The sequence below is a fragment of the Mesoplodon bidens genome, assembly GCF_964165515.1.
Source record: "Mesoplodon bidens genome assembly, chromosome: 5".
Lineage (NCBI taxonomy): Eukaryota > Metazoa > Chordata > Mammalia > Artiodactyla > Ziphiidae > Mesoplodon > Mesoplodon bidens.
The window spans coordinates 1,913,719-1,939,356 of NC_138161.1; the positions used below are offsets into that span (position 1 = coordinate 1,913,719).

Below are 25,638 nucleotides of genomic sequence, written 5' to 3' on the forward strand. Positions count from 1 at the left end.
ATAGTCGTACACCATTTAGCATCTGACATTCCTGGTACCTTATTAATTTTATTTATCTATGTCCTAGAGTAAAGACGCCAACATTTAACGTTCCTGGACTATTAATTTAGGATAAGACTCTTGAAAACTTTTTCTACCCTTTCAAGAAGGAAACAAGGAGTTTATTCCATTAGAATCCTACAGTCTCTAAATGAGTCAGGTCTTCATTAGTTATTTACATATAATCAACACACAGGAAACTAATGGTATTTGATTTAATACCATGGTGCCTCAGAAATATCTCTTAATAAGAAACAGCAAACATTCACTCACTTATCCAACTGGGAGCAAGCACCTACTATGTGCCGGGACCATCCTCGGGGCCAGGGCTCTGTTGGTGAACAGAGGACGTTCACAGGCTCGCATGGGGCTCACGTCCAACAGGAAAAGAAACCCAATCAGCAGTGAGCGTCACCAGCAGGTAAAGGACTCGCGTGTCAGAGGACGGTACACGGCTCCAGGAAGACAGTAATGAAGCCAAGACTAAGGTGCTGAGGAGGCTGACAGGAGGCCCCGGGGAAGAGCGTTTCAAGAAGACAGAGGGCGAAGGCGCCGAGCCAGAGCCCGGCGTGGCCCAGGAACAGCCAGGAGGCCAGTGCTGGAGGGTCGGCTCACGCTGCCCGGGAGTTTTCATGGGGCCTGGCCTCTGGCCTCTGGGGAAGGACGGGTGTGGGGCAGGGCTGACGCAGGGAGACAGGTTAGGAGACCAGTGCAAACAGATCCAATGGTCAGCGCCTGACGGCCGTGGACAAGGTAAGAAATAACCAGACTTGATGCACCCTAGTGGCACAGTAGGCAGGCTCTCCTGATAGCTTGGATCTGGGGCAGAAGGGAAAGGACAGCCCCGGCTTTTGGCCTGAGAGCCCGGAAGGACAGAGCTGCTGAGATTGGAGGCCTGTGGATGGGGGTGCCGCCGGGAGGTCAATCTGATGTCCCAGGTTGGAGATGAGGCGATTCCCCAGAAGATGCTGCGGAACCCGGGGTCTGAGCCTAGAGAGCAGGAGAAAGGTCTGGGCTGGAGACTCAGGTGTGGGACTCACCTGCACAGAGGTGAGAGTGGGTGAGCCCTGAGTACTGAGTGTAGACAGAGCCGGGAAAGGCACTGCAGCTAGGCGGTTGGGGGAGGGAACAGCCACTGAGGTGGTGTGCACAGGACGAGTGTACTGAGTGACCATCACCTGCCGGTCACTCGAGTTAAATGTCACCAAATCTTAGTAAAGGAGACTCTGCAATGACCGCACGAGGGGCGGCCTGGACACAACCACCACTTGTTTTACAACCAGCAGGGATGCCATTCAAGCGTTTCTGTGCAGTGTAAAACCTGCACGGATGTACAGCATGGCCATGGTTACAGCACAGGGGTCATCAGCACAAAGCCCAGAGCAGGCCCCCTGCTGAAGCCCTGCTCCACCTCCTTCTAGCCTGGGGCCACGGCAAGTTCTCACCCTCTCGGCTCCAAGGTGACAGCGATGGTTCCCCCCAGGCTTGCTGGGGAGTCCAAGTGAGGACAGTGTGCAGGGCACAGGAGGGGCCACCTTGGCTTCAGCTGCGGCCTTATCATCAGCACCACCACCTTCTGAAGAGGAGCAGCTAGCTGGAGAGGCTAGGTGACCTGTCCAAGGTCACAACTGGGCAGGCGGCAGGACACTGTTCAGAACCCAAGACACTCCCCGCTCGGAACCCAAGCTCTTCACCCTCCACAAGGCCGCCATCGCGGCAAAAGCCGGCCACTCAAGTTTGCTTTTTTAATCTGTTAAGATTCCTCACAATATTAGGTCAAAGTAACAACACGCACGTATTTCTTCAACTAAGCACATTTCTACGTTCTACGGCAAGACAGTTCCGAGGAGATTAGGCTGAGTGTAGCTTGCAGGACACCTGCAAGCTTCCTCCACTCAATTAAGATCACGAACTAAAGTAAGCTTTTTCCATTTTCTTTTGAAGTGACTTTACCAAGGAACTTTGGATTAAAATAAAAATTTACATTGATCAGATAAGTACAGGTGTTGGATTTGAAAAAAATGGGGTGGGGAGACACTTGAATTGAAGGCCCTAAAATTAGTTCCAATAGCCTAAAGCCACCCAAAACAAGGAAGCAGCCACAGATGATGGCACGCAGACAGCTCAGGTGGCCCACGGAGGCCTAAGGTGACCCACAGATGGCTCAGGTGGCCCACATATGACTAAGGTGGCCCACAAATGGCTGCGGTGACCCACGGATGACAGAATAGCCCCAGATGGCTTAGGTGGCCCATGGAGTAATGCCGGCAGCAGAGGCCATCTCAAATCTGAGAGGCCTGGGCTGCGCACAGAGAGCTCTGATTCCTAGCTACAGACTGAAGGAAAGTTTGAAACAAATAGTGTCATCAAGTCTGAACGTAAATTTGAAACTGAACTGGGTGTACAATTGATAGCCATGGTTTAGACAGGTATTTCTTTAAAGATTATTTTTGAACTATCCTTTAAAAACAATGTTTTCTATTACTGATTATTAAAAACAAATTAGAACATATACTTTTTTATATATATATACTTTTTTTTTTTTTTTTTTTTTGCGGTACGCGGGCCTCTCACTGTTGTGGCCTCTCCCGTTGCGGAGCACAGGCTCCGGACGCGCAGGCTCAGCGGCCGTGGCTCACGGGCCCAGCCGCTCCGCGGCATGTGGGATCTTCCCAGACCGGGGCACAAACCCGTGTCCCCTGCATCGGCAGGCGGACTCTCAACCGCTGCGCCACCAGGGAAGCCCTAGAACATATACTTTTTGAGGTATAAAGTAAATCTGGTTGGGCCTTTAAAGAAGAGAGTGATTTTGCTCAGTCTAGAGTAGAAAAACCTCTGACCCAGTTAACCTATGTATACTTGATCCCACGGTTCGTTTTTTTTTTTAAACCGGGTATGTGTACATGAAAGAACCAACATAAACATGCATATGTACAAGCAATGTACAAAAGGACAAAAATGGTCAGATCTGACTAAAAACTCAAACAAGACTGAATGGAAAAGAAAAAACTTAAAAAGAGATCAGAGGCATCACAGCCTGGACCTGCAGGGTGGAGAGCCAAAGGCACAGGACTCGTGGGTCTAAGGACCAGACACACGACCAGGGAACACACCAGAGCTGTGAGAGAAGAGAACTCCCCAGAAATGAAGGTCTGAATCTGCCACCAAACGGACACCATGTGCACAGAGAAGGTGATAAAAAGCAACGAAAACTCACATTTTTCTCAGCAATATCACTGAAATTCATGACTAGAGAATTCAAAGGAAGTCTAGCCCAGAGCAATCTGGTTACTGAGGCGATGAAGCCGGGCCGGAGGGCGGCGACGGGATATCCCCCAGTCTGAGAGCAGAGTACGATCCCAGCTCAGGTCCCATCAAGCTGGTCAACTACGGAGGTGGGGGGCCTATAAAATCCCGAGTCCCAGTGCAGGGCAGCCCCCAGGCCTCACCTCCACAGACCCGAGGGCACAGGGGCTGAAGGACACACCCCCACCCCAAATCTGTATCCCCGAACTGCTGGGAGGCTCCCAGGAGAGGTGGGTGCCGTCCTGGGCGGATGCTCAGCGGGACGCGCGGGGGCAGGTCCCTCACTCTGCCCGGGCCCCAGAGAGCCCCGCTGGCCAAAATCTACTTCACTCTGAACGTCTAGCTCTCTGGGACCCTGTGGGCAGAGTCTGAGCCAGGGCTTTCAGCCCCTGGATTCCATCACTGATCCCGGCCGCCGCCTGGCCAGACCCACCCCCCGCCCCGGGACCCTGTCCCAGCGCACACTGCTGCACAGTCAGCCTGGGGAGAGCAAGTGGCGGCAGGGACAGGACACTAGATGGGCGTGTGGGTCAACATGGCCGTAGGGACGAGCAGCTGCAAGACAAGGGCTCATGGAAGAGAAATTTTTTTTTTTTTTTTTTCCCGTATGCAGGCCTCTCACTGCTGTGGCCTCTCCCGCGGCGGAGCACAGGCTCCGGACGCGCAGGCTCAGCGGCCATGGCTCACGGGGCCCAGCCGCTCCGCAGCATGTGGGATCTTCCCGGACCGGGGCACGAACCTGCGTCCCCTGCATTGGCAGGCGGACTCTCAACCACTGCGCCACCAGGGAAGCCCGGAAGAGAAATTTTAAACCTTAAACATTCACATTATTTCTTCACTTTATGTTGGCAACTCCTCACTAAAGATCAAACACACATATACAAATTTGGGTTAATTTAGTCTTATTAAAATTAGCAATCTGTCACCACACATTCAGAACTTGATAGTATGTATAGACTATTTGGGGTTTTTTTGCTTTTGTATTTTATCTTAATTATAAAACCTATTTGAAATATTAAGCTAAAATAATGAAACTGTAAAATTATATTACACGTAAATAAGCAAAGCAATAATTTTTTAAAGATTGGAACAGGTGTATGAAACTGCGCTTTCCAATTCCATACCAGGAACTCAACTTATGAGAATTAAGTTTATAAATTATTTGATACAATTTACTTTACAAATCAGGTCACTCCCTGAACCACACCAGCTGTAAGTCTCCCACACCACTGCCTCACGGGTCCTTTAAACTGGCTGAAGCAAAGCCAGTGAACAGAAGCCTTTCTGCAGGAAGTGGCTCTCTGGGCTCGGGGTAGGAACGCAGGACAGCCGTGCTCAGGGTGTGAGACAGGCTTTTTCTTGCTGTCTCAGCGTGACCTCACAGTGCTACCCACCCCCATCCGCCCGGGGCCCGCGGCACGCTTGACGCGTGGGCGCCTGATGGTGTGGGCGCGCCGTGGCCTGCCCTCACCCCTCATCGCTGCGTCCTGGTGTCCTGTCCAAAGTAGGCAATGACACAGGACGCCAACGCCGGACAGGGCCACCCTGTGGTCAGGATGGATCAGGACACCTGAGTGGGCAAGAGGGAACCTTTGGGACGAAGGACACGGGGGTGGTGCCGTGCTAACTGCACACACTGCCAGAGTACATCTAACTGAACACGTACAAAGGGTGATTTTTACTGCATGTAAACTGTACCTCAATGAAGAGAGCTTTAAAAAATACCAGAAAAAAAAAACACAAATAGTAGGAGAAAGTCAGTCTCAATTTGAAATAAAATGGAAAATACGTACATTTCAAGAAGAAGGAATGAATGGATTCCAAACACAGAATGAATCAGCTGGAAAAGACGAGAAACCACACGGGTCTCTCAACAGGACTGCAGAGGAAGGCTTACAGCACCTCTTGCTGCCACCGCTGACTCGTGAGGAGACCAGAGCGGGGAAGCGAGCAAACTGCCCCAAGCTCAGGCTGCAGCCACCTCTCACCACCCCACTCTACCACCCCAGGCAATGCAAGAATGCAGGAGAAAGACAGCACCGAGCAAAAAAGACACGACCCAACTATAAAGCAAGTTAAAATGTGGCATGACTTTCGGCAATTACTGTAGTGTCCTAAAGCAGAAATCACTTAAAATTTTTCCTTTGCACGCACAAGTGTGACGGAGGAGGAACCGTCACCTGCATCTTACCTGGCTCTGTAGTGAACACCGTCTGCTAATCATGATAACGTAAATGCCATGTACGGGTTTGAAACTGAGTGAACCATGGTTACAAAACAGAAAATAAAATTTTCTACTTTGATAACATTAAAAAACCCAGAAAACCAAACCTGACAGAAGCTGAACAGTGGAGAGTGAGGAGGAGGTGATGGGCAGGGTAGGGTAAGTGGCCAGGTACACCTGACACAGTGGGGAGCCAGGAAACGGTCCAAGGTCCAAGAAACTGGCTAAGAATCCGCAGTTCCTAAGACAACCAGCAGGGAACATGGCTGTCAACCTGGCTGGCTGACCCAACGCTCCTCCCCAAGACCCCTTTTGCAGAGATGTTACAAGAGTTAAATACTCGTTTTCTCAGTCTCCTTTGTGACTACAGCTGGCCACACAACATGGTTCTGACCAACGAGATATAAATGAAAATATGCAGAGGCTTCTGGAATGCCCCTGATGAAAACGACAGAAATGGGCTGCACTGCTTGCTCCTTCCTTCCCAGTTGTTATTGCCTTGAACATAGATGTGATGGCTGGAGCTGCAGCAGCCACACTGCAAACATGAATGGTTAGGAGAACTGCAGAGACACTGAACCAGACTCCTGATGTGGTTGTGCTCTGAGCCAACTCTAGCAAAAACCTACCTTTGCTTTACTTATGAAATGAATAAATCCCCAGTTGTTTAAGACACCATAGGTCATAGTTTCTGTTACTTTCAGCCAAAAGCACTCCTAAATGACACAGGAAAAGAAGGGAAGGCAGAAGTGTAAGTGAGCTAAATCCTCCTGTATCTAAACTGAAAGTCAATAGATATTGTCCAAAATTAACAAACCAAAGAATTGCAAGTGTATTATTAAGGAACAGGAAGCATGGCAGAGACTGCCATCTGCACCAACAGCACAGCACCCGCCCAGCCAGCCATGGAGAACGACCTTTCCTGCCCTCTTGCCACTGGTCATGGCCACGTGACGACAGTTCTACCCACTGGGATGGAAACAGAAGCGTCACGTGGCAGCTTCTGGGAACCTCCCCAAGAGACAGCACACAGGTGCCCTTTATCACACCCCCTCCAGCACCTGCCCCAACTATGGGTGGGTTCACACACAGCAGACCGAACACCAGGACAGACGGGCTGGGCCTGGACAGGCGCTGCTGCTTCACCTTCCTCCTGGTGAAGCTCCTCACGCTGTGCCTCTGTCCCCGCAGCCAGTCCTCACACTGGCCAATCCAGAACCACAGGTATCTACAACTCTTTAGAACAAGCAGGGCTGCCTCTGGGGAGGGCGAGGACTGTGGACCGCTGCTTTCCACCAAATGCCCTTCTAAATTACGTGACTTGTCTGATTTTGAAGACATCGCTGGTAAAAACTGAAAAACAAAACCCAAGCAGGGGGCTTCCCTGGTGGCACAGCGGTTGAGAGTCCGCCTGCCGATGCAGGTGACACGGGTTCGTGCCCCGGTCCGGGAAGATCCCACATGCCGCGGAGCAGCTGGGCCCCGTGAGCCATGGCTGCTGAGCCTGCACGTCCAGAGCCTGTGCTCCGCAACAGGAGAGGTCACAACAGTGAGAGGCCCGCGTACCGCAAAAAAAAAAAAAAAAAAAAAAAAACCCAAGCAGGCCTGGTCTCCTCTCCCGCACCCCCACGTGCCTCCACCCAGCCGGCCTCGGCCCTGCCCCTGCATGCCCCCACCCACCACAGTCGCAGCCCCTCTTGGGCCCACCAGGCTGCTGGGGTCCTCTCCTGCCCCTGACCCCTTGCCCCCTGCCCACCTCCCCATGCCATCTGCCTGGAAAATACACACCTTTCAAGACTCCTCCCGCCCCCACGAAGCCTGCGGCCCCTACCGCAGGGGGGAGAACAGGCCACCTGCCTCTGGCCCCTACTTCTGTCACAGCAGCAGTAGACACCACTGTGGTCACCTGCTCACTTCCCTTCCCCCCAGCCATGTCTCGCCCCAGTGCCCGCCCGGGCAGCGCTGCAGAGGCCTGAGTTCCACCATGATCCAAGAGACCCACCCCTTCCTCTAAGCATCTCTGGGCTTTGTTCTTCCAGAACGGGCCCCACGGAGCTCTCATCGCCGCTGCCAGCTGCTGCCCCACAAACTTGAGGGAGTGATGGAGAGACCACATCGAATGCCCTGGCCCACGTCCAAAACGTCATCCGTAGACCGTAAGACCAGCAAGGGCCCACAGCACCCTGGTAATAAGGCGGTCAGGAGACAGCCTTCCAGAATTCTCCATCTGCACAGGAGGGGCAGGGGTTCTCTGATAAATTCAGCATTTCGAATTTTACAGAGGGGTGACTACACACCGAATCTGTCCACAAGAGGGCACTGCTGGATTTCTACAAGTCCCTCCATGAGGAAGCAAGGAAATACCAGATTTTTCCTGTATCTGTAAATGAATCTCCCATTTTTCTTTTACATATTAGTCTTAAGTATCTGGATCCATTATTTTGTATTTAGTCACGACCAGAGCACAAAACAGCTACAAGAAAATCAGCAACCAACTACTAAGAGCAACAGATACTACTCTGCATCCAACACTGCAAAGGCAATTGAATTTTTATTCACTAGAGTCATACTTTTGAGGTTAACTGTGCACTATTTTGCTTGCAGCCACCCTCGGGCAGGGGTGTGGAGAGAAGGCGTGTGAGGGTCCCTCCAGGGTCCTCTCTGCGACACCACCCCCTGGGAGAGGTCCCTACCCCTGTCCTGAGGGTCCCCCTCACGGCCGACGCTGCCTGGAGCGACAGTGACTCTTCTCCGCTCCCACCAGCATCAGCGGTGCTGCCGGCCGGCCCCACCCTGGTCCCAAGGGCCTCGGTCAGTGCCTGCCCACAGATGCAAGGCGCCTATTTGCTGGGTGAATGAAAGAGTCGGGGACGCAATACACATCTTTCTTGAGCACTGCTGCAGACCCGTGACCTCACAACCAGGGGCGCTTCTTCCTGGATGCGCTTTGTGGAGCTGACACCGATGAGTCAGTCCGGATGACACAAGGACACTTTCTCAGTGGCAGTGACTCACGCCAGAAACTCACTGAGAATCACTCTTCGTTCTCAGCCAAACTTCGTTTTATTTCACTGACCTTCAGGAACGTTTATAAACTGAAGTGTCATCTGTGTTAAATAGGTTATGTTAGCCAGTAAATCACATTAAAGGGGAAAAATGTAAAGTTTTTGCCCCCGTGTAAGGACTCAGCCCCCTGCATAAGCACTGGGTGTCCCTGCAGCGATGCCTCTCCCCACCTCGAGCCCTGGAGTCGCTTGCACTCGCGGGGGCCCACACCTCACGCTGCAGGGGGCTCCTCCCCGGCCCACGACTGCTCCAGCCTTCAGGACACCCTGCAGGCCTGTGAGGACCTCGACGTCACCCTGTCCCCGACAGCCCCTCCCTGCCACATTCTCCTCTCGGCCAAGCCTTCTGTCAGTGGCCGCGGGGCATGGCGGTGGTGGCCACGTGTGGACGTGGTCTGGTCGTCGCCGGTCTGGGGCACTCTGGCACCATGCAGGGAGAGGGAGTGTGTGGGACAGCAGGACTGTCCCAGAAACAAAGAACTGTCCTGCCTGAAGCACTAACATGCAGGCGACAAAGAGGTTCATGGTTACTCAAGACCCGTTTCATATATAATCAACTTTCAACACACCCAACCATCCAGAAGTGTAACTGCCAAGCGAAAAGCAGGGAGCACTGCATCGCACTTCTCCAAGAATGAATCCATGAGCTGAACACCATTCCACTCAGGTCTACACCCTCGGTCTGTGTCACCCATGCAGCGCCTGCGTCTCTGCATTTACAGGCGTGCGTGCACAGGGTCCTCCTGAGAGCGGCGGTGCCCGGCATTCACATGTCAACACGACAATTATTTCGTGGTACATTCTTAATTTCTCTTTTATTACATTTGAATACGGTTATAATTATATAAAGTGGTACCTTCTATGATTTCATTTCAGAATAAAAAGGGGAGTTAATCAGTATTTGTTATAAGCAGAATGCTGGGGTTGGTGGCAGTGAGACACACCAAGGAAAAGCCTCAGCATCTGAGCAGACTCAGGGCTTCCCTGGGCCTCCCTCAAATGTGTGCAGCTGAGTAAATGCTGCAGAGGTTCCACAGCGCAACCCCCAAGATGCCCCAACCTCGGAAGACGTTCTCACCTGTAAGACACAAGAAGCAACTTCAATCTTTTTAAGGAGCAAGAGAGGCAAAAGCAGCAACTGTGCCTGAAACTAAAAATACAGGCTCCCTCCAGCGTCACCGTCAGATGGCAAATGAGGCTACTGACAGGAGCGCTTCCACCAGTAGAGACTTTCTCTGGCCACTTCCATGGTTTTTTTTTTTTTTTTCTTTTTCAAACCACTCTGAAAAAAAGACTAATACATCAGATTACTGTTGCCAGAATTAGCTCTCATTTTATGAAACAAATACAAAATGTCTGTTCTGCAACTAACATCTATCAGCACAGAATCGGTAGGAGACATGATTCACGATGTTGTGGTATCTGATCATTCCCAGCCCTCCGTTCTGCTTCAGATGCCACCTTTTGTCCTTGGTTATTTTTTCTATGCCTTCAAGGACAATTTACTTGTGCAAAGGAGCATAAATAACTCGCTTCTCCGGTGCATGCTTACATTACATAAAAAAACACTTTCTATTTCACTTAAACAGTATAATTAATGAGGCAGTTTACATCTATGGCACCTTGGATGTAGGTGGCCATAAATCACACTTCACTTGCAGCACTAAAGCATGTCTCAGTCTGGGATTCTCGCCGTCTCTCAATAAACTCCAGCTACAGAGAAACTGATTTTACATCACTAATCGAGCTGAAAGATGAGCTGTGGTTGAACATAAAACTCCACCCCTCTGGCACAAGCAGCGGTAAAAGTAACCTTGGTTTTGCCCTCCCCATGTGCCAAAAAAAAAAAGAAAGAAAAAAAGCATCAGTCGAAGAGTAAGCAAAACCTCTTTGAAAGGTCTCCCTGGGAACCAGGTGCCTGACATTCTTGACGTTCACAGACACAGCAATGGCAGGTGGGGCCTTTCCAGGCGCACCTCTCCTCCCCCACCCGACCCCGTGGGCTCCACGTCTGCCCCGTCCAACGTCCCCCAGGCCCAGAGGGTGCTGTGATGTGGCAGACACTCCTCAGCCCCCACCGAGGGAGTGAACGTACACAGAACACGCTCCTTCTGCACTCAGCAGCCTCTGGCGGCCACTTCGTATACTTCCTCCCCGAGAAAAAACCTCCTTGAAAGTTCAACGCTAGACCTTCTGCAGGCCGCAAATTAACCTTACATCACACTAGCGGGATTTTAACACCTGTCTCAACTCCTCTCAAAAGCAGACGCTGAATCATGTAATAGTCACAAAAATAAGTACTAACGAAATTTTCTTTTAATCACCTCAAGGAAAATAATTTGCAGCAAAGGCTTTACAGCAAATCCAGCGTGGCGTCCCCTCTGCAGGGACCGCGCCGGCCGCTGGGGGGCAGCAGAGCACCGGCCGAGAGACCGCAGGGCCGGTAAGAAACCGTCTCTGCTGGAAGCTAGCCCATCACACGCGTTTTAAACGGCAAGCCAAGGGCTTAACCAATGGTTGACGGCAAGCCAGAGGCACTCCTGTTAGTCAAATGTTAGCAGAGCTGCTCTTACCTCGCATTCAACGTGTTTGTTTCTTCGGCCCTTTGGTGCGGGTGGGGCTGAGAAGGTCTAAGTGTGGCGTCTGGTTGGCGCGCTTCCTTCAGGCCCCTCTCCAGCTCTCTGTGCCCAACCTGAAAGCCTTCCCTCTGTAACAGAAGCATTCCATTACTTTGCATTAATTTAACTCAATAGTAAAGCTTTTTCTCCAGTGCAGGAGCTAACTCTAATAATAAATATGGTTAATTAAAAGTCCTCTCCTTGGGAGATGATCCTGCAGGCCACACAGCACAGGCAAAAAAAAAAAAAAAAAAAATCCCTCTCCTAAACATGTTTCACTTACTTTTACTGTACTCTTAGGATTTTTAAAGCAGATACCCAATGATCAATCACAACTTCACCCTCGCGACGACAGGAGGACAGACGCACACGTGACACGCACCACCGGATCTCTGCTGGCGGACGTGCCAACGCAAATGAGCACCGACCCACGCGCTAAGGAGTGGGGCGCCTCAGGCAAAGTCCTCTATGGACCTATCTTCTGAAAAAGGGAACATGACACGCACGGGCCTGTGCACGCGTGTGAGTGCAGACAGACCCAGGGCTGCACATTCGGCCTTCTCCCTGCCCCCTCCCGCCCAGGCTCAGGAGCTGAGGCCGGCCCTGCGTCTGCATCTCCACGTTATCTCCCCGCCGACCAGCAGCACGACCGCAACACGCTAAAACACCTACAGAACCTGAACATGGGACAGCTCTATTTTCTTTTCGAAAAACAAACTGATATCCAAATGACGTCTGTGCTGGGCTCCTCCCGTCACCCACCCACAGCGTCACCCACCCCATCACCACCCGGCGGCCCACCTCCACGCCCAGGGCAAGACAGTAGAGGGGCGCTGCCTCGGTGCCCACTTCCGCGGCAGGTGGGAGTGGGTCGCAGCAGCTGGGACACGACCCCCCGCACTCCAAGGAGAAAGAGGAAGGACCAAGTGCGAACCACCAAGGGGTGAAGTGCCATTCCAGGAGCTTCACAAAGCGGAAGTCCACAGACTAAGACAGAGCCAGGAAAACCCGGCAGGAGCAGCACGACAAGAGGTGCAGAGCTGCACTCGGACACACAGAGGAGTTTGTCAACTGAGACCTTTAAATACAAAGTACTGGAACGGGGCGATGGAGACGGCCATGCTCCCAGGGGGACTGCAGGGCCATAAGGGCGGCTTCGGAGCAGGGCTCTGCGCCGACACCCTGGCTCTGCGAGCGGTGACTCGGCCTCTCCAGGTCGAGTCAACACGCTCCAGACAACACGGCCCCCTCCAGACCCACGCTCCAGACCCACGGTCCCCTCCAGCCATTTGGGTGACCCCAGCTGAGGTCCCAGTCACCGTGGAGCACAAACAGGCCATTCCCTCACACGCCGCCAAATCCCTGACCCACGACATCAAGAGCACAACAAAACCGTGGCTGTTCTCAGCCCCCAAGTTTTGGGGTGGGTAAGGTAGGCAGGAAGAGACCACCAAAATGGAATCATCACTGCAAACCCTGACAGCACTAACGTAGAGTAAGAGGGTACTAGGAACTTTACGCCAAAAATCTGGTAAACGGAGGCAAAATGAGCAAATTCCAAGAAAAATGCAACTCATCAGAGCTGACTCAGGAAGAAACAGAAAATCTGACTAAACTACCAACATTAAAGAATTAGAATCAAGAAAGAAAAATTGTACAAAGCACACTCCACGCCTAGATGGCTTCTCCAGAAATGCCCACCCAGCATTCAACAGGAACACATCTGTGAAGAAGATGAAGAAAAAGTATGGGCCAAACTCACGCCTGAAGACAGATGTAAAAATCCTCAACAAAACGTCAGCAAACGCAATCCAACAATATTTTAAAAGGCTGATGCAGCATGATCAAGTTGGATTTGTGCTGGGAACACGAAAATGACCGCGTGCATGAAAATCAACGAATGTAATAATCCACCACGTTAATAAATCAAGAGAGACATAAGAGAATATACCCACGACTCCGTGTGTGAAGCTCGATCACAGGCACAGCTAAGCTGGATGCTGAGGGGTGCACGCTCCGTGGTAAACTGAAAAGAACGGCAAGGACAGTGTTACTCTGAAACACAGGACAGCGGCCATATGGACAGGGAGGGCGGGGCCGTGGTCAAGGAGATGGAGACACTGTTGTTTTTAACCCGGGGGGCAGCTGCATGGACGTGTCATCAGAACTACTCTCTTACACCTGCACTCTTCTGCAGGAACCACACAGCTCACAACACAGAAGCTTGTGACAACAACCAGGCACAGAAAACAATCCACGCCTGCACTGCCCACAGTGTCCAGGAACACCATCGATAATGACGGAGCCCAGCACAGCCAACCCGGGAACCACGCGGGCGAGGGGCACTGCCCGCCCGCAGTCAGGCTGGGCTGCCACATCCACGCGCGGCCCCTCAGTACCCGCGGGTCCTCTGCGTCCGCAGGTCGCGCAGCACCGTAGAACCGACTGCGGAGCGAAGTCCGAGCGGTTCACACCCACGTTGCTCCAGGGCCAACTGCAGCTGCCATACAACGAACCAGACGAAGCCAGTGGCAGCGGCAACCAGCCAACCACCTGCGGTAGCAAAGAGGGCTGTGGTGGCAAGACGTGAGCAAAGCCAGGAGAGGCAGCTAGAGGTTTCCTATTTCCTGCAGAAGAGAAGAAGAAAGGCCCTGTGGGGAAAGGAGAGGAGCCTGGGGAGCCGGGCTCTGGGGGGAAGAGGCCAGCTGGTGAAGCAGGGCTGAGTCAGGATCCTGCCCCGTCTCGTTTGCCTGGATGCACCACAGGAAACGGGCAGGGCACGGGACACCCTTAAACCCCCAAACGGGGTGGAGGTGGGGTGGGACACACAGAGGAGCCCCGCCAGCTGGTGGCTCCGTGGCCTCCAGCCCTGACACGTTCAGGCACCACCGCCTTCTGGAGTCTTCTCCTGGTGACTGAGCCTGGCTCGGGACACCCTCCTCTGACAGCAGCGTGACCCCAAATTAGTTAGGCTGGAGGGGTTTCTACGGCGGGTTCCAGCCGCCTCTCTGCTGACAAGAGGAGTTCAGATGCCACAGCGATGATTATAAAACAGGGGTCACGTAAGATTTAGCGCACCTAGTACTAACTATAAGTCCAGAACTAGTTGTATTGAGATACAAATGCCTCACTCAGCACTCGATGGATTGTTGTGCCCGATAATCACATTGATTAAATGAAGCAACTGCATTTCCTTTTAAAGTGATATTTATCATTATAATTTAATGAGACTGGAAATTAGGGCTTAACTCTGCCACAAAACAAGTGCTCTCATTTTCTGCCTTGGAGCTGTGTAAACCTGTTACGTGAGCGTGCAGTTAAAATAAACAAAGCAGATTCTCCGATGTGCAGAGACACCGATTATTCAAGGTACAAGGCCTGCTATGCTCAAGGCAAGTGAACCGCCCGAGGGACACCGAGACAAGGAGCTGCCTCTCCTCATCACTGACGGCGGCCACTGTTCTAAGTGCGTAACTAGTCCTGTGAACAGGTACCCACCCAAGAAGGATGGCGAGCGGACGGGCACCGGGAAGAGAGGCTGCAGGTGGGGCCCGAGACACGGAGCCAGGGCGGGGAGGGCACCGATGCCCCTCAGCTGACACAGAAAGCAGGCGGAGTCCATCAAGATGCTTTTGGCGAGACGGAGAGGGGAGGCCTCTCAGGAGAAGTTGGCATGAGAACGAGGAATCCAGGTTGTGCTTTCAGAAAGATCACGCTGACAGCTCTGTGGGCAAAGGCCAGAGGGTGAGGCTGGGACAGTTAGGGGACAGAGGGGTTACAGAGATGGAAAACGTCAGAGGTGTCTCACCTCAGAGGTGCAATGGACAGGCCTTGGGAATGAGGCCTGCGGGGGGAGGAAGGAAACGAAGCCAGAGTGACTGCAAGGATGCTGGTTCCTTCAAAGGGGCAGAGAGGCTTTTCAATAACCAGGGTGAGAAAATCAAAAGAAAACAGGAAATTTTAGAAGATGGGTGTTTTTCAATTGTTCTGAACTATGAAAACCTCTGAAGTACATTAACTGTGGTCATTGATATTTCAGCTTCAACAGGGACAAAACCTTTCCTGGCTGAGATTTCATAAGAATAAAGTCAATCCTAGTATGTGAACTACTATGGAGAGAAGTGAAAGCTTCACATGGTAAAACTGCAATGAACACTTAAATACAAGAACGTTCAAATAATCAGTACAAATCCCAAGGAAGGGGAACCGCCATTAGACAAATATCACGCAGTCAGGGCTTGATCAACGGGGCAGGGAGGGGGGCACCGGCCCTCAGTTCCTCTGATACTTCTATGAAGAAAGAAATGCCCAAGGAAAATGGTAGTCGAGTCCAGAGGTCTTGGTTTGATTTAATCTTTTTTAACAATTTACTTATTTATTTTTGGCTGCGTTGGGTCTTCATTGCAATGCGCTGGCTTCTCAATGAGGTGGCTTCTCTTTCTGCGGAGCATGGGCTCTAGGCGTGCGGGCTTCAGTAGTTGTGGCTCGCAGGCTCAGTAGTTGTGGCACACAGGCTCAGCTGCTCCGCAGCATGTGGGATCTTTCCAGACCAGGGCTTGAACCCGCATCGCCTGCATTGGCAGGCGGATTCTTAACCACGGCGCCACCAGGGAAGCCCCTGATTTCATCTTTTTTGTATGCTTTAAACTCCATTTGGAATTCCCTGGCAGGCCAGTGACTAGGACTTGGTGAGTTCACTGCCAGGGCCCGGGTTCAAACCCTGGTTGGGGAACTGAGATCCTGCAAGCCGTGCAGCGCAGCCTAAATAAATAAAGTCCATTTAGGAACTGCTCTACACGGCACATTTTGTTCTGTGATGTCCGAGAACCACACGTGTCACTGTTCCCGCACAGGGTCCACTTTGGTGTGAGTCAACGGGACCGGGTCCAGGTCGAGAACACTGGATCCACCTTGTCCTGAAGGCTCAACCAAACACGTTTCTCACGTGACCTTGGTACCTCCCAACAGCACCTCAGTTTTTGTTTTTTGGTTTTTTTTTTGCGGTACGTGGGCCTCTCACTGTTGTGGCCTCTCCCGTTGTGGAGCACAGGCTCCGGACGCGCAGGCTCAGCGGCCATGGCTCACGGGCCCAGCCGCTCCGCGGCATGTGGGATCTTCCCGGACCGGGGCACGAACCCGTGTCCCCTGCATTGGCAGACAGACTCTCAACCACTGCGCCACCAGGGAAGCCCAGCACCTCAGTTTACCAACCTTTTATTTCCCCTGCATTTTGGGCTTAACAGACCAACCAAAATGGACTTGTCATTTGTTCTACTTAGTGAATTAAATACATTCCAGGCTCTGAGCAAATAAGAATAACGTTACTTCCCCTCGTAAGCAAGATTCCTTTGGAATGAAGCACTGCAACAACGTGGCTGGGTCTCTGAGTCATCACGCCGAGTAAAACAAGCCAGACCAAAAAGGGACGTGCTGCCTGACCCATCCACGTCAACTCCAGAAGGTGCAAAGGATCCACTGTGGCAGGAAGTGGCCAAGTGGGGTCGTGCTCGTGACCTTCACAGGGCGGTGCTCCCACGGGGTCTCGAGACTCATCCAACAGTACACGTTACAGGGTACAGGGTACAGGGTCTGGACACGTGTCAACCGCACCTCAAAAAAAGCTGTTTTTAAAAGAGACTACTTTGGGAGATCAGCTAGGTGCTTTGTGACCACCTAGAGGGGTGGGATAGGGAGGGTGGGAGGGAGGGAGACGCAAGAGGGAAGAGATATGGGGCCATATGTATATGTATAGCTGATTCACTTTGTTATATAGCAGAAACTAACACACCATTGTAAAGCAATTATACTCCAATAAAGATGTTAAAATAAATAAATAAAATAAAAAAGACTACTTTGTTCTGAATTTTAAAACCCCTCTTCCTATTTTTTGAAGTGAATTGGTTAACATTACTGGAAATATTTTTATGACCTGAAGGACATGTTATTTTTTCAAACTTTCAACAATCAAATACTTCATGGGAAATTAATGCGTGTTGCAAACATTAAAACAACTCGTTAAATAGGTGGGAGACTTCTCCCTATCTCTCTCTATATTTTATTGTTTTCTGATGGTTTTTAGAGAAACCCAATGTTCCCACCAGAAGGAATGAGCCCTGCGTCTCCACAGGAAGAAAGCAGGGGTGGAGTGGGGGAGAGAGAGACAGAGACAGACAAAGAGAGGGAGAAACACAGACACACAGAGAGAGGGACAGAGAGTCACAGAGAGAAGGGGAGAGAGGAACGGAGACAGAGGCGGGAACAGAGCGGGCGAGCAGGGCGCTGTCACCGCAGCGCCCAGAGCACAGCCTCCCCCTGCCTCTCCCGCGCTCAGGCCCAGGACCATGCTGACACACAATGAAGGCAGCACCGGCATCCCCCAGCACAGAAAAGGAGCGACTCAGTCCCAGGCACAGCGGGGACTGCCTGAGTCTCCAGGACGGCAGGTGCAGCAGATGGGGAGGGACAGGTGCTCTGAGCCCTCCCTGTCCTTGGCTGCTGTTCCCTTCAGGACAAACCAGCAAGGCCAGTGGGTGAGCAGAAGAGGGCTCTTTGCCAAGGGGAGCCCAAAGGCATGCCGGCCTAGACTCCCCCATCCCAGCCGACAAAGCACAGGACCAAGAGAAACGTGAGGAGGACCCAGAGCAGCAGACGAGGGGGCCCTGGCCCAGAGGATGCCCGCCCACCCTAGGGCCGCAGCCGCTGCCCACAGATGCCAGGAAACCCACCACGACGGCCCCGCCCACCTCCCCCCAGAAACCTGGACTGGATCATGAAGAGAACAGCTGGAGAAAACGAAAAGCCCTCCAGACTGAAATGCAGGAGCCAAGTACACAAAGGAGAGCGACAGGAAGAATTAAATGCAAAGGAACACTCAGGGGGCTTCCTGTAACCGAAAGAACAAGGACCCGAGACCCGCACAGGCCACAGCAGGTGAGGAGAGATGTTAGGGGCAGTGGCCCCGGGCGGGGGAGCGCTGAGACCGACCATACACTTCAAGGTCTAAACATACCAGTAACGCGGACACTTCCCTCAGGACGTGTGTCCCTGCGTGACAACAGCGCCAGCGTCTGCCGTCACGCCCTGCGTCACATACACTCGGGACGTCCACCAGCCACACGTCGATCAGATTCACGTCAAACCAACACGTTCCCAAACGCTCTGAACTCAAATCCAAACACGTGCGATCTCCGTATGTCTTAAGTAATGTTATAATTTTTAAAGTATTCGGTAAGGTTACTTATCAAATACTGAAAATTAATATATTCTGTTATCCATGGCAAGGAGATGAGCTGTCTAAATAGGAAAAATCCTTTAATCATTTTTGATAGAAAGTTCTCAAATCTGTCTCCTTGTCCTTACATAAGATGAACTAAATATAACTTTTTAACCAGAAAATGCCCTTTGGTTAGGGAACGGAGAGGAGAAAAGGGCAGGTCCTTAGAAGGAAGGAACCTCCCTGGGTAACTAAATGAAAGTAGCTATTATAAGCTTAGACCCCAGAGAGCAGGAGGCCCGGGCCCGGGAGGGACGGTAAGACCCCCGCCGGTGGGAGGGGAGGGGGCGGGTCCCCTTCCACGGTGAGAAGAGCCAAGACGTCTCGAACGGCACCTCGGGCCCCTGCCAGCAGCGCCACACAAGGGTCCATCTCAGAAGGAGGAGGTGGGGAGGGTCGCAGAGAGAGAGTAGCGGGAAAGAAGAAAGGTGGGAACAGGCGCTGTGAACCTCACAGACCCTCAGAGGAGGGAGAGGAGGCCATGCTTCCTGACTCTCCTCACAGCCGCTGTGACCTTGGCTGGAAACCCATCAAGGACGTTGCAGGAATTAAAAACTCCTGCCAACTTCTCTTACGAACAGAGACACAAAAACCGTAACCAAAATACGAGCAAATTCAAACCCACGCACGTACGGAAAAGAGCACGTCACAACCAAGTTCGACGTGTCCAGACCAAGAAGGGGTGGTTGGCTGAAGTTTGAAAGTAAATCAATATTCCACATCGCCAGTGACATTTCTACTCGAGAGCGCTTTCACTCGGACTCCTCAGTCACCCAAACGGGCATTTCCCTCAGTGTCCATCAGTGTGATGGACCCGGTACTCTGCTCAAAAACCACACCCCACCGTGGAAGAGAACTGAAAACAAGGAGAGAGGAAATAAGGAAGCTGGGAGGATGAAAAACAGTATTTCTGCCAATCATGAAAATAAAGGCCAAGCACATAAAAGCCCCCGCCCCCCACTTTCTTCCCTGGGGAGGAGGAAGGGTGACAGGGCTTGGTGTCCTCGGAAGATCCCAGGGCGTCCGTCAGGAAATTGTGAGAAGAGCCACAGGGTGGGGCGGGGGGACAGCCAGCCGGCCGTGTAGCCTCTGTCCTGTCTTCCACACGTGGGACGGCCTCCCGGTGGGCGCCGGGCGGAGGGAGAAGGCTGCTCCGCACCTGTTCCTAGAGCAGGGGTGCAGTGGAAATTAGACACAAAATGGTGTGTCTGTGTGTCCAGGTGCATCTTCCCAGTGAAAACGGACAGGGCTTCAGTCAGATGCCCAAAGCGCCCCTGGCCTGCATCCTGTTTCGGGCGAGGATCTAAGCACTGGCTGTGACTGACCCCAAGCCCAGTCCCCTCTTTGGCACTTAACCAACAAAACAGCAGAGCCTTTCTTTTTCCAGTACCAGTTGATGGTAAACTATAAAGTGAATTACTAAGGAGCACTCCAATTTGAAATTCCCAACCCACTCCTGGGGCGTCCCCGAATGTGCAGACAGAAGTGTGGTCCCCACACCCAGCACAGGCGCCCGCAGAGGGCCACGCGCCCCACGTCAGGAAGAACACTTCATTTTCGACGACAGCTTTAATTTACCATGGATTTCAATGGCTACTATTGTTATTTTTATCGTTATAACTTTAGCTTTGTTTTATCACTTCACATTGGTTTAATATGGGTTGTTTGTACAGACAGGGATGAAAATTTTGTCAGCTTTTTGGAACGAGAATTTTTCAAAAACTAAACTTAACCAGTATCATAAATCATCTCCAACTTTACTGCAAAACACATGCACAGAACCCCTCCGAATTGCAGGGGCACAATGAGGTAGAGATGTCTCCTTTATTGGCAATGTGCTGACTCCCAGTACATGAAATTTAACTAACTTGCAACACACCACCAAGGTAAGTGTAACAAAATTACCCAGCTATTTTTAAGTTTATGGGGCACTCTTACATAATACAAAATGACAAGTGAAAGTACAAAACGTTTCTTAAAAGATTTATATATGCTGCTGACAAATTTACTGGAACTGGCTCATTTAATTTCTTCCCAATTCTTTGATAATGTTGAGCCATTTTTCCAGTGGAAAGAAAACCCCCCCGTTAAAGATGTTCACAGGCACAGAACCTTGCCACTAACAGGGATCTAAAGACTTTTAATTGTAAGTAGTGACAAAGTCCACATCTTCCTTCCTTTCTTCCCAAGGCCCCGTTGAAAGGCCAGAAGAGGTACTTCCTGGCCATGAAGGAGTCGTAATAGTGCTGAAAAATTACAAAGGGGGCTTGCAGCCCCGGAAGCTGGGACGGGCGGTCACGGCGGAAAGCAGGCGGACCCAGGCTGACTCGCGGAGTGGAAGGAGCCGTGTGCAAGACAGCAGGGCGGGGCTTCCCAAGAGCAAGGAGCCAAGGGCAGGGCTATGACTCCCGGGCCACAACTTGACAATACTCTCCAAAGACAGTCTGAGGTTTCCAAGGTGGGGGGCGGGGGGGGGTGTCCAAGTATGGTCACTTGGACCTGGAAGAGAAATGGATCAGGGCGAAGAGTAATTTCTAAGTCAAATAATCAGCGCTGGAGGCCACGGGCAGGGAGAGAAGGAGAGAGCAGGAGAGATCTACCTGCAAAAGAACGAGGATCGAGCTGCCATCTGACTTCTCACTAGCAACACCAGACTCTGGAAAACACTAGAGCATACTTTCTGAGTTCCAAGGGAAAATTGTAGGAGCCGAGAATTCTAGACCCAGCCAAATTACCAATCGAGTATGGGCACGAATAAACCACATGTTGGAACACTGCCTGCAGGAACCCGAGAAGTCTTTCAGCCATGCGTTCCATAAAGAAGTGGGTGAAGCTGGGGCGAGGGGCGAAGTCAGAGTAGCATCAGCACATACACACGACCGAACGTCAAACCGTCGGCTGGTGGGAAGCAGCCGCACAGCACAGGGAGATCGGCTCGGTGCTTTGCGACGACCCAGAGGGGTGGGAGAGGGAGCGGGGGAGGGAGGCGCAAGAGGGAGGGGATATGGGGACACGTGTATGCGTACGGCTGATTCACTTTGCTGTGCAACAGAAACTAACACGGTGTTGTGAAGCAATTATACCCCAATAAAGATCTATTTAAAAAAAAATAGAAGTGGATTAAGGAGGTGCTCCAGCAAAACAAAAACGGAATTGAAGAAACAAACATCACGGGATGTGAAAAACCACAGCAACCGAAGCAGCCACAGGTAGCACCAAAGCCCGAAAAGAAATCAGGAGGCTCCGTCCGCACATCCTCTTTCCTGGGCAAGAGCTTGGTGAGGCAGAGTTACGTTTTCTGCCTTCTCCAGTCAAGCTATTTGGCTCTGCAGTAACATATATTTATATTATCATAATACTATACACTTTGCTTTCCTTACGTGAACATTTCTGGACTAAAGCTGTAGAAGAAGCACAGAGAGCCTACTGATAAATGAGAAACAGACTACAAATGTTTTAAGTTTTGTCAATATAAATCTAAACATATAACCCATAAAAGCCAAGAACTAGAGAGGCCCTGCTTGCTGGTTCCCCACGTGAACAGAAGTGAGGCAAAGTGACAGGGGTAAAGATAAGAAGGCCGCGAAAGCAGAGGGAGAAGACGCACACCATCAACTGCTCACCTCTGGGGAGAGCAGAGAGGAAGAGGGAACGTGTAACTTCACTCTTGCTCAAAGGCTGGGCCGCACGTAAGAAGATTAATATGTAGTTAAAATGACCTTTAAACACCTGTTAAAGCACTAGAGTCCTTTTATAAATTGAGTACACTGTTATACCATGTGCAGATATCACTTCAGGGTTCTTTTTAAACAGTTAAACGGAAAGGACACCTTTATCCATCAGGGTGTATTAAACAACGCAGGGCATCTGTAGGACAGAATAAGCTCTCCTTGTCACAGGTGAAGTAGCTACGATCACTATATTAGTTACATAAAATGGAACGCTTTTAAAACTATTTTTTACTGTGAAAGCAAAAAGATAAAATGCGTCAGTCCTAAGAAGAGGGAGGCACCTCTGTACTAACACGTCCATGGTGTAATGACGAAGGTATATGACAGAATGGTGCAGAGACTAAACCAGGATTTCACAGAGAGCCTCCACATCTGCATCACACGTATATGGTAAGTATGTACACAGATCTCAGAAATCCCACGTATGCAACAGAAGTCCGGGGCACATCACGGAAATGCCACATACATAACAAAAATCCCCCACGTCTACAATGGAAGAGTCACACACAGCACGGAAGTCGGGGCTGACAGGCGCTGGTTAGTTGCCTCCTTCCGCATTTCTCCTGCGTGTCCCCGCCACACACACTTTCACACGCCCAACACGCCGGCCCGCAGGGTGAGCAGTTGTTGCGGGAAGACGCCACGGCGCTTGGAGACGACCTCCCTGGAAACTCAAAAGGGCAGCGGGCAAACCGTCCTGGGAGAAGGACGTGGCCAGGAGCAGCGCTGCATCGAGGCCACATCCTCTCTGCTGTGCCCCCGTCCTTAGAGGAAGAAATCCCGGAAGCATGATGCCGTCCGTTCCACGTGGGATCATAAGAGCAGGGGCAGGAAACATCTTCAGGAAAGTCCTTACTAAAGGTTGCTATACACTGAAAACGAAAACATAAACCATTTCTCCAGTTGTTGCTGTTAATCTGTACCACATCTTGCTCCAGTGATCTAAGAGGCCCGCAGAAATACGCAGACGAGCGACAGCCTATCAACTGTGTTTAGGGAAAAAGTAAAACACGTACAAAAGGAGCTCAAAGGACACAGACAAAGGTTAGCGGCAACAGAGGCTGTCAGGCAATGGGATCGATGCGCCGCCTTCCTCCTAGTTTTGCATCTCTGCTAAGTACACAGAGTCCACAATGAGCATATTTTGTTTTTGAATAAAATATAAAATCTTACGTAAAAGAAACTCAGAAATGCAAGAAGTGTTCTTCAAAGACAGCAGTTGAGGCAAAGGGACAGTGGCTGCCTGAGAGCACAGACACCGGTCCCGCCAGCCCTCACCCTCGGACAAGGCCAAGTCTCAGTCTGACCCTGTTTATATGACAAAACTGGCTCAAACAAGCAGCTGTTCCTGTGCTGAACTGGGAGAAGCCTGGTCCTGGGGCACCCTCACCAGCATCTCTCCCCCCCAGTATCCACCCTCACGCAAAAGGGCTGAGTCTCCACGGTAAAAATGCAGAGCACGGGTCCTCGCATAAAGAGGTGACAATGGAGAAGTCATTAGTTGACAGATACATATCTCCTCAGCTTTTGGCTTTGCAGAAAATGACAAAATAAATTCCCTTAATGGATAAGTCTGTGTCCCTAACACTTAGATCAGGGGATGCCCTTGCCCTGGAGTTCAGGTGAGGCACTAGACACCCCTGACGAGGCCACGGCTCTGGGCTCAGCCCCAAGACATATGTGTTACACAACAGCACTGCAGACCAACACTGGAGTTTCAGAGCAAATGAATCGTCCTCACCTACCAAAGCTGATGACTGCTGCAAGAATCCTCGGGTTTAACTGACACAAATAAAAAACGATGTCTTGACTCTTAAACATGTGAAGCTCAAAACCCAAGGCTTCAGGAGAAGGGGGATCGTGCTGAGGTCAAAGGCGCGCAGGCACCGCAAGTCAGCACCCTCATAACAACGGGACTCAGAAAACGCACACGTGGGAAGGCCCACCATCCAACCTGAGCTCCAGCGAGGGCACCACTGCTCCTCAGTTTTCACACGCGATGACGGGCCCACCTGTCACTCACTCTGACCAGCCAGAGGATGAGAGCGGACCACCTCCCCCTGAGCACCAACACATGAGATGAATATCCAAAAACATGTGTTTTTGCATTTCTGGGATGAAGAGATAGAACTCAGTTCAAAATGTTGTTTGTCACCAGATGGCCGGTCACTTGACTTTTCTCCTGAGCCTGCACAGCTGGGTAAGCGACCTGGGAGCTGGAAGAAGCAAACCTCCCAAAGATCCTGCTTTGCTGTGGCTGGACCCTCTCCCCAGCGAGCCAGCACAGGGCCTCTGTGCAGATCGGTGTGACCCGCGTGCCGGGTTAGGAACAGAGCTGGCATCGTGCCTGCTGGAAAATCTAGCTCCCCAGCCCTAGAGGCTCCAGGCTTTCCCTCCTGGATGCCCACCTCCCGGGGGTGCACAGGGAGTGAATGCAACAATCCAGGCAGAGGACTCCGCAGGGTTCATGCACTGCGGACGGAGTGGGGGACGAGGATGCCCAGGTGAGGACGGAAACTACCTGTTAATAAACCCCGATATGCTCGTAATCTAGAAAAATTAAGTGATGTTGAATAGTTTTAATATTTGATTCAGTACAATCAAACCCAAAAAGAATGTTCGGCTCCAGTACTACCTCCTCCGTGAAGACCCGGCAAGTGCGAAGCCGTCCCGCCGCCCAGAGACCCCTCTGCCCCACGAGGGTGGAAGGCCTCCCCACTCCAAGCCCCTGAGGCGCATCCTGGGGCGATCTGTGGTCTCACGGGAAAGCACGCCACACGGATCTCCAACACCTGCCGTACCTGGGGGACCCTGCCTGCCTCCTGCTCCGGTCCGTGTCTTACCTGTGTGCCGTGTAACAGGCCGGAGCCTCTGAGGGCAGGAACCAAGACAACCTCCAGGTATTCTCAGGCCCAAGCCACTGCCTAGTAAGAACGTGCTCAGTATTTTTTACCGAGTGTGGTAGCCTCTGACTGATACACAGGCAACGTCTACTAATCCTGGGATTCATTGAAAGAAAACCTTATGCCACTAACCGTGTTAGATCGCAAGGTTATCCTCAATTTATGAAAGAATTCTGGTGCTTTAACAGGTGTTTAAAGGCATTTTTAACGAAATATTAATCTTCATACATGTGATATGTATATATGACTAATCTTAACGGTAAAGATTAAGCTCACAAAAGTAAAAGTCAATTGTGACTTCCAACTTGAAATCTTTGAGAAAGTTATAAAGTGGCTAAGCTAAACTGACCTTTGCACTTGTCAGGGAAGGGCTGACGGGGATATAACCGCGTCAGTGGTAAGGAGCTGTTTCAACAGTGGCTAACAGCAAAGAACACTCAGGAGTTCAGAGGCACCTCCAGGCAGGACCCTCTGAGGTG

At 51.3% G+C, this 25,638-nt stretch overlaps 1 protein-coding gene across 13 annotated transcripts in view; it reads right to left on the reverse strand.

The window, feature by feature from the left end:
* Positions 1-25,638, reverse strand: part of ADARB1 (adenosine deaminase RNA specific B1) — a 115,038-nt gene that overhangs the window by 54,445 nt on the left and 34,955 nt on the right. For 4 of the 13 annotated variants that reach the window (XM_081234893.1, XM_081234898.1, XM_081234889.1 and 1 more), the window contains one exon: positions 11,208-11,341. The exons of 1 other annotated variant lie outside the window; for it this stretch is intronic. In XM_081234893.1, the coding sequence (XP_081091019.1) occupies positions 11,208-11,214 (7 nt within the window). In that variant the 5' untranslated portion in view covers positions 11,215-11,341. Of the gene's footprint in view, positions 1-6,198; positions 6,286-6,715; positions 6,894-9,712; positions 9,929-11,207; positions 11,342-13,203; positions 13,279-13,651; positions 13,745-14,750; positions 14,977-25,638 lie in introns of those variants that run through there. 8 more of the 13 variants (XM_081234899.1, XM_081234890.1, XM_081234894.1 and 5 more) reach the window with 8 other exon arrangements.